General features: G+C 42.5%; 1 protein-coding gene across 9 annotated transcripts in view; it reads left to right on the top strand.

The window, feature by feature from the left end:
• The first annotated feature begins 230 nt into the window (after positions 1–230).
• The window catches only part of LOC141129359 (nectin-1-like), a 130,991-nt gene continuing 121,893 nt past the window's right edge, over positions 231–9,328 (top strand). For all 9 annotated transcript variants that reach the window (XM_073617346.1, XM_073617348.1, XM_073617347.1 and 6 more), the window contains exon 1: positions 231–388. In XM_073617346.1, the coding sequence (XP_073473447.1) occupies positions 331–388 (58 nt within the window). In that variant the 5' untranslated portion in view covers positions 231–330. The remainder of the gene's footprint in view (positions 389–9,328) is intronic.

The following is a 9,328-nucleotide window of genomic DNA, read 5'->3' as shown; positions in this document are numbered from 1 at the left end:
GCCGAGAGACAGGGGGAACAGACTTCGACGGGGAACCATTCTCGGCACAACACCGGCGGCATTAATGTTCAATATGTCGGTCCTCCGACATAAGATCTCCGCTCAGAGCCGTGTGTGAAGAGCAACCCCCCCCCACATAGATTTATTCTTTCCCCATCAGTCACCAAGTTCTTCCCCATCCCGCTCTCTACTCCCCCCTCTGTCTGATCCTAAGTGGAGGAGAGGACGTTCCGTTGCCGCCCAGTAGGTGGCGCTGTGTACACCTGTCTCATAGGGTTGTACAGTGGTGGAGTTGCTCCGAGTTGTTCGGTCCGCTCTCTCCGCTCCGCTATGATCGGGCTCCGCGCTCTGCTGGCTCTGGGGATCCTCTGCTTGGTGCGGGGACGAGGTAAGGAAGGAAGGGGGGATACAGGCGGTGGGAGGGGGGACTTCATAGGTATAAAGGCTGCATGGTCTGTGGCTGGAGAGGGCTTCCTGGGGGTCCTATCATGGGGAGAGGGGGGGCCCCTGTACTGGGATATACTGGTATAAAGTACTATGAAAGGGGGATCAGTCTATGGCCATATACAGAAGGTTTTCATGCCATCTCCCAGCAAGCTGGCCAGTCCGCTCTACCTGCAGTCCAATCCTGAACGTTCGTTAAAGTAGCGATCGCGAGACGCTTGTACGGAGCGCGGAGCTTGCGCCCACCGAACTGCTTAGGGGACGGGTTTCCGCACTCACGGACCTGAAGGCTTGCAGCCTCCCCTTACACTTACCCCCGAAGGGGTGAGTTGAATAGTAAAGGAAAGTTAATTAGGGGTGAATGGCGCTACCTTACCAGGGTACCTTGATTTATAATATAATGAACCTCAAAGGGGAAATAAATACAAGTAAAATGAGTAAGTAAGTGTACTTAATGCAACCCCTTTAGTTACTCAGATTCATTGGATAATGGATATCAGTATCCAACATAACCTGAGTAAACTGTACTAACGTGTCAGTTTTATACCTTCATACAGGTGTACACCGTGTAATTGTCCATCATAAAATGAATATAGGTGACAACTTAAAAAATTAATATATGACAATACAAAATAAATTAATGTATGACAATACAAGATAAATTAAACACCACTGTTTGTGCCACGAAAGGGGATCAGTCCTAGAGGAATCACCCTTCTCGGAAACGTTGTGCAATCTACTATCTGAGTGGCATTAATCAGGATATCTAGATCCTATGTTGATCCCCAGGTGTATCCAAAATGTGTGTTTATGCATAAAATAAATTAAATAAATATAAATACATGTATCATGAGTAGTCCCAACTTAGGCATACAGTGCAGAGAAATGTGATAAAAAAAATAGTGAAAAAATGAAAAAATATAAAAAAAATATATATAAAAATATATAAAAAATATATAATAAAATATATAATGAATATTTGTATGTATATCAAAGTCCAGCATCAAGCAGCAAAAAGCAAAAAACAAAAAACAAAACAAAGCATCTGTGGTAGGTGATTTCGTGAGAACAGCTGATCAGATCCAGTGACTTGCGGTGCTCCCCCTCAAAGATCCCCACTCACCAGCTCCCTGCACCCCTGCAGGGGTAGTAGGCATGTAGTACCAGGCAGCAATATGATGTATATGGGTTCTCAGGGTCCCCCGCTCCAGCTGTGAAGTATCCTTCAGTATATCCTCATATGGAAGAAACAGGGCTCCATAGTGTGATACGTTTTAAATACTTTATTTAGCTATCATACCAGCACATAGGTTGAGATAAATAAATAGCTCAAAGAAATAAATTAAAAACAGACTTTACCTAAAAGAGCCAATTGGTCACACAGCGTATAATCTGTTTAGTATGGAGAGAGCCCGTGCATCTAGAACCATCAGCTGCGCAGCGTGCGCCTCAGCTGCGTTCCACACTCTCCTACTTCCGCGTGTGACGTCAGTGCGTAGCTCCGCCTTACGCGTTTCGTCATCGACGTTATCAAAGGCGTTGGCCAAAATGTTCAGCTGCCGAGTTGAACCCAAATTGAAATCAACTTGAAGACGAATCTGTCAATGAAATAAAATTTTTGGTACAGCAATTAAAAAAATATAAAAAAATTTAAATGCCCATTTTCTAGGGTAATAGGACGTTTTCCACCAAAGCATTATTAACCACTTCAATTCCCCCCCTCCCCCTTCCTGACCAGAGCACTTTTTTGCGATACGGCGCTACGTCGAAATAGAGCTTTCTTTTGGGGGTATGTGATCACCTCTGCGGTTTTTATGTTTTGTGCTATAAACAAAAAAAATAAGAGCGATAATTTAGTAAAAAAAAAAATATACTTTTTTACTTTTTGCTATAATAAATATTCCCCAAAAATACGTAAAACTTTTTTTTTCCCCTCAGTTTAGGCCGATATGTATTCTTCTACATGTTTTTGATTAAAAAAAAAAAAAAAATTGCAGTAAGCGTATATTGATTGGTTTGCGCTAAAGTTATAGCGTCTACAAAATAGGGGCTAGTTTTATGGCATTTTTATTATTAATATATTTTTTTTATTAGTAAGGCTCCATTCACACTAGTGCGTTTTTTGATGCATTTTGCATTTTGCAGAAATGCATGGGAATTTTTTTAACATGGGTTCCTATGGAACATGTTCACATCGATGCCTTTTTGTATCTCTGCATTTTTGGAAAGGGTCAGGGACTTTTTTTCATGCAAAATGCAGCGTTTTGCATGTAATAGAATTCAATGGACAAGCATCAAAAACGCAAGTGCACCGTTTTTGCAGCGTTTTTACAGCGTTTTTGATGCGTTTTTGCTGTTTTTTTTTTTTTTTGACTGTATACAGTCAAAAAAAAAACTCAAACGCTACAAAAACGCTGCTCAAAAACGTGGCAAGCATAAAAAAAAAAAAACTCCAAAAACGCTCAAAAGCAACATGCATAGGTGTGAATCCAGCCTAATGGCGGCGATCTGATATATATATATATATATATATATATATATATATATATATATATATATATATATATATATATATATATATATATATATATATATATATATACACACATACACAGTCAGGTATATATTGGGACATGGACACAATTCTAATCTTTTTAGCTCTATACACCACCACAATTGATTTGAAATGAAACGAACAGGATGTGATTTAACTGCAGACTTTCAGCTTTAATTTGAGGGCATTTACATCCAAATCAGGTGAACGGTGTAGGAATTACAACAGTTTGTATTTGTGCCTCCCACTGATTTGGATCAGAATTGTGTCCATGTCCCAATATTTATGGACCTGAGATTATATATATATATATATATATATATATATATATATATAATTTTATTTTTTTTATAAATGGTGGTGTCTGCGCTGTGTGAGAGAAGGTGTACAAGAAAGGCAAAAATGAAGGTAAGTGATGTGGAAATAATCTCAAACATGAATCACATCAAATTGATATAATCCTGATAAAAAAACGTGACAAATCAATTGGAGTAATCAAGTGAATAAATATCGAATGAGACAGATTAACGTGAATGTCATGAATGAGCGTGATGAAATCCTGGTTTAAACTATGCAAATCTATAGACAAAGTCAAGTGAATAAAATATTAAGTGAACCAAGAAACATAATCCAGTGGAAAAAAAACAAAAAACATATAAAATAATGCAGTGATGGGTTAACAACTCCAAAAAAATGCCCTTGTAAACTCCCGGCAAATCTTCAGTCATGACACCTGTTGGGCTGCAAGCAGCTCACCTTACTGCCTTTGAAGGTATACAGCATGGGTCAATCGCAGACGCACAATGGGATGGCAGATGCAGAGTATGATGATCACCACCTGGCTGTGTTCAATCACTTGGATCATCTCAGTAGCCGGTTTAAGGCTTTTAAAATAACAGCATAGGCGTCAATCCAACGAACGCCGAGTTCGTAAGCCCCTGTGTGTGTGGTCCTGGGTCTGCTCTTGCTCAAACACTACCAATAGAAAACTCGATAGGTGATTTTAAAATCTAAAAAGAGAGAGATGCCCGTCACATAATCCCGTTTGTAAAACAATTTATTATAATGACAACCATAAAAAAACAAACTCACATTTGTAATGACACAAAATGCAGCCAACCACGAGCGCCGAGCTCGTCTCCTTCAGTCAGAATGTGAATGTACCTAGTGCTCCAATCCCGACGTGTATCGTCACATCACGTGACTTCATCTGCGATTTTATTTTTTCATTTATTTATTTTTTATCTTATCGTGACTGCAACGTTATGGCGGACACATCGGACGCTTTTGACACTATTTTGGGACCATTGTCATTTATACAGCGATCAGAGCTATAAAAATGCACTGCTTACTGTGTAAATGACACTGGCAGGGAAGGGGTTAAACACGAGGGGGGCGATCAAGGGGTTAACTGTGTTCCCTAGTTAGTGTTTCTAATGCCGTGTACGTTGTATGTGTATGTGTTTTGTAAGCGCGTCGGGACCCCGCGGGGTAAAAGGACCGCGCTATACCGCAGATGGACACCGGCGGCAAAAAAGCGCCCTGAGGCGATTCAGTTCGCATAGGTAGCGCTATACAAGTCATTCATTCATTCACGGCCGGACTTTCGACGGACTGAACTCCGAAGGGCTTGTCGACGGAGCTCCGACGAAACAGACTTGCCCACACACGATCACACCAAAGTCCGACGTACACCAAACTAGAATTTATTTATTTATTTATTTCTACACCCGTAAGGCAAAAGGCATAATGAGCTAGTATGCACCGCATACTAGCTCATTATGAAATACTTACCTTAGAACGAGACGTCGGTATCTCACCCTGTCCACGCCGAGGGAGCTGACATTTTTGCCTCGGCGTGTCTTCCGGGTTTTGCGGCTCCGGCGCTGTGAGTGGCCGGAGCCGCAATTTGCACGCGGGAGATTTCTTTTCGGCAAGGTCCGGGGTCAGCCGGACTTTCAGTCGAGAATCCCCGGAGCGCATGCGCCGCTGAAGTCAGCAGCTCATTGCAAGAGGAATATCTCAAACCGTACAGGTTTAAGAGATATTCTTTTTACCTACAGGTAAGCCTTATTATATATATATATATATATATATATATATATATATATATATATATATATATATATATATATATATATATATATATATATATATATATATATATATATATATATATATATATTTATTAGTTTTTTTTTAATATAATATTAGCAATGGGTGTAGCTACAAAGTGCTTTAAAATTTTTTGCTTTAAATAGATGCGGTTAAATAGGGTCCGAACTTTCTCACACTGCACTGTACATGGGTTAGACATTGAGCTTGTATCCTGTAATTAAATTTCCACAGGTGATAGTTTTACCGACGCCTATAAACTTTAATTACATGTGGTTTTCTGTCTGAGTCTGCCTTAGGGCCCTTGCACACTGGGGCGGTTTGCACACGCTATTGCGCTAATAATAGCGCCTGCAAACCGACCCGAAAGTGCCGCTGCTTTGTCTCCAGTGTGAAAGCCCTCAGCGATGCGCTGGCAGGATGGTAAAAAAAAGTCCTGCTAGCCGCATCTTTGGAGCGGTGAAGGAACGCTGTGTATACCGCTCCTTTACCGCTCCTGCCCATTGAAATCAATGGGACGGCGCGGCTATACCGCCGGCAAAGCGCCTCTGCAGAGGCGCTTTGCGGTGGTTTTAACCCTTTCTTGGCCGCTAGCAGGGGGGTAAAACCGCCCCGCTAGCGGCTGCATACCGACGGTAAAGCGCCGCTTACAATGGCGGCGCTTTACCGCCGACAACGCCCCCGCCCCAGTGTGAAAGGACCCTTAAAAGAGAAGTACGGGGTTTTCTTTTTTTTTTTTTTGGCTAATCCTACTTACCTCGGTGGATGGAGCATCAGACCGATGCTGCATCTGTCCCCCGGCGTCTCTTCACTGAGAACCGAACCACCAAACGCCGCCGATGGCTCGGTTCTCTCACCTCCCTGAGCGGAGAGGTGCTGCCTGTCAGTCAGCAGCTCTCCTGCTCTGCTCCTCCATGCTCATTGGAGCGCTGAGCTGTGGAGGGGCGGGACGCTGAGACTGCCATCAGTCCAGGCACCTGGTGGATCCAGTCTTGGGAAGTTGGGATGGCGCGATGCCTGGACTGATCTTGGTGACGTCAGCAGAGAGTGGACTTCAGACCACACTCCGCTGAAAGCGGGTCACCGGAGTTCATAACGAATTGCGCTCCTGTGACCCAGAGGAGAAGCCCAACCTAAAAAGCTCAGGCTGGACTTCTTCTTTTATAGAAGAACTTACAAGGAGCCTGTTGGGCAAATAGCAACTGTTGAGACAAGAAACACTTTGGTAAAAAGTATGTAATGTACAGCACAGCTTACAAGGAGTCATGGTCAGGAGTTTATAACTTATGCCATACTGTATAGATTGCAGGGCCCAAGAGTATGTAACTTATAGAATGCAGGGGTCAGGTTTATGTAATGTATGCCATACTGTATAGGGTGCAGGGGTCAAAAGTATGTAACAACAAAGCCTGGGGAATGCCCAGGAAAAAACCCAAGCCTACTTACCAACCAGCTCACGGACAACCGAATTAACGTATATGTAATGGATATGTAAAGTATGCCATACTGTATAAAGTGCAGGGTTCAAGAGTATGTAACATATAGAATGCAGAGGTCAGGAGTGTGTAACGTATGCCATACTGTATGGGGTGCAGGGGTCAGGAGTGTGTAACATATGCCATACTGTGCAGGGGTCAGGAGTATGTAACAACAAAGCCTGGGGAATGCCCAGGAAAAAACCCAAGCCTACTTGCCAACCAGCTCGCAGACAACCGAATTAACGTATATGTAAAGTATGCCATACTGTATAAAGTGCAGGGTTCAAGAGTATGTAACACATAGAATGCAGGGGTCAGGAGTGTGTAACGTATGCCATACTGCATAGGGTGCAGGGGTCAGGAGTGTGTAACGTATGCCATACTGTATAGGGTGCAGGGGTCAGGTTTGTGTAACGTATGCCATACTGCATAGGGTGCAGGGGTCAGGAGTGTGTAACGTATGCCATACTGTATAGGGTGCAGGGGTCAGGTTTGTGTAACGTATGCCATACTGCATAGGGTGCAGGGGTCAGGTTTGTGTAACGTATGCCATACTGTATAGGGTGCAGGGGTCAGGAGTGTGTAACGTATGCCATACTGTATAGGGTGCAGGGGTCAGGTTTGTGTAACGTATGCCATACTGCATAGGGTGCAGGGGTCAGGAGTGTGTAATGTATGCCATACTGCATAGGGTGCAGGGGTCAGGAGTGTGTAATGTATGCCATACTGCATAGGGTGCAGGGGTCAGGTTTGTGTAACGTATGCCATACTGTATAGGGTACAGGGGTCAGAAGTATGTAATGTATGCCATACTATATAGATTGCAGAGGTTAGGAGTTTGTGACATATGCCATACTGTATAGAGTGCAGGGGTTAGGAGTATATAACTTGTTGAATACTATGTAGAAAGGAGGGGACCAGACCCTGTAGTGTATGCCACGCTGTATAGAGTGTAGAGGTCAGGAGTATATAATGCATGCCATACTGTGTAGAGTACAGGGGTCAGAAGTATGTCATGCACAGACTAGCGTACACGGTAAAGTGATCAGGAGTATGTATTGTATGCCATACTGTATAGAGTGCAGAGGTTAGCAAATGTACTGTATGTCATACTGTATAGAGTTAGGTTACAATATAACTTATGCCATACTGTATAGGGTACAGGGTCAGGAGTATGTAATGTATGCCATATTTTATAAAGTGCAGGGGTTAGGAGTATGTAACCTATTTAATACTATGTAGAAAGCATGGGTCCAGAGCATGTAATATATGCATACTGTATAGAAAGTTGAGGTCAGGAGCATATAATGCATGCCATACTGTATAGAATGCAGGGGTCAGGAGTATGTAATGTATGCCATGTTATATAGAGTGCAGGGGTCAGGAGTATAATGTAAAGCACAACAGTCAGGATTGTGTAATGTATGGCAAATTGTATAGAGTGCAGGGGTCAGGACTATGTAACACACAACACAGTGAGGTTGGGTTAAAAACACTTACAAGATGGAAGTGATAAACAGTAGAGGTCGACCGATATGGGTTTTTCTCTGGCCGATGCCGATATTTAGAAATCTCGGTGGCCGATGGCCGATATGTGATGCCGATATATTAGGCCGATTTTTTTTTTTTCTTTTTTTTTCCCCCCTTCATCTTATAAAATCTAACAGTTAGACCCCTTTCACACTGGGGCATTTTTCAGGTGCTTTTGGGCTAAAAATAGCGCCTGTAAAGTGCCTGTTAAAACGGCTCCCCTGCAGTCTCAGTGTGATATCCCGAGTGCTTTCACACTGAGGCGATGCGCTGGCAGGCGAAGTCCTGCAAGCAACATCTTTGGAGCAGTGTATACCACCACTCCTACCCATTGAAATGAATGCGCACCGCTGCCGAAGCGCCTGCAAAGCGATTCGGCAGCGGCGCTTCAGGGGCGCATTTTACCCCTTTCTCGGCTGCTAGCTGGGTTATAAGCGCCCCGCTAGCAGCCGAATAGTGCCGCTAAAATGACGGTAAAGCGCCGCTAAAACTAGCAGCGTTTTACAGTCAACGCATGCCCGCTCCAGTGTGAAAGCAACCTTAAGTGATACAGAATTTTTTTTACATTTAAACATTTATTAAACAAAACAAACCTCCAATCAGTTCACTTGTATGTAGAATTTAGAAAAAAAATAAACTATATCTTAAATATTAAATATACAAAAACAGGTAATCAAAACTTTTGGACGAAAAAAAATGGGCTAACTTTACTGCTTAGTTTTTTTTTATTTATTAATGTATTTTTAAAAAAAAAAATGCGTTTGAAAGACAGCTGCGCAAATACCGTGTGACATAAAATATTGCAACAACCGCTATTTTATTCCCTAGGGTATATATATAATGTTTGGGGGTTCTAAGTGATTTTCTAGCAGAAAATACAGGATTTTTACTTGTAAGCAACAAGTATCAGAAAAGATTAAGGCCCCTTTCACACTTATACGACTTCAAAGTCACCGCGATTTTACTGCGATTTCGCGGCCGTGATTTTGCCGCGATTTTACCGCGATTTTGGAGCAGTACTACTTTGTACGACTTTGCCACATTTTTGGCATTAACAAATGAAAACATACAGTAGTTGGTATGAATCATAAGGAGGAACTCCACGCCAAGTTTTAAATAAAAAAACTGGCATGGGTTCCCCCCCAGGGGCATACCAGGCCCTTAGGTCTGGTATGGATTGTAAGGGGAACCCCCTATGCTGAAAAAT

This window comes from Aquarana catesbeiana, linkage group LG02 (genome assembly GCF_042186555.1).
Source record: "Aquarana catesbeiana isolate 2022-GZ linkage group LG02, ASM4218655v1, whole genome shotgun sequence".
NCBI classification, from domain to species: Eukaryota; Metazoa; Chordata; class Amphibia; order Anura; family Ranidae; genus Aquarana; species Aquarana catesbeiana.
This window is presented reverse-complemented; position numbering and strand designations above follow the sequence as displayed.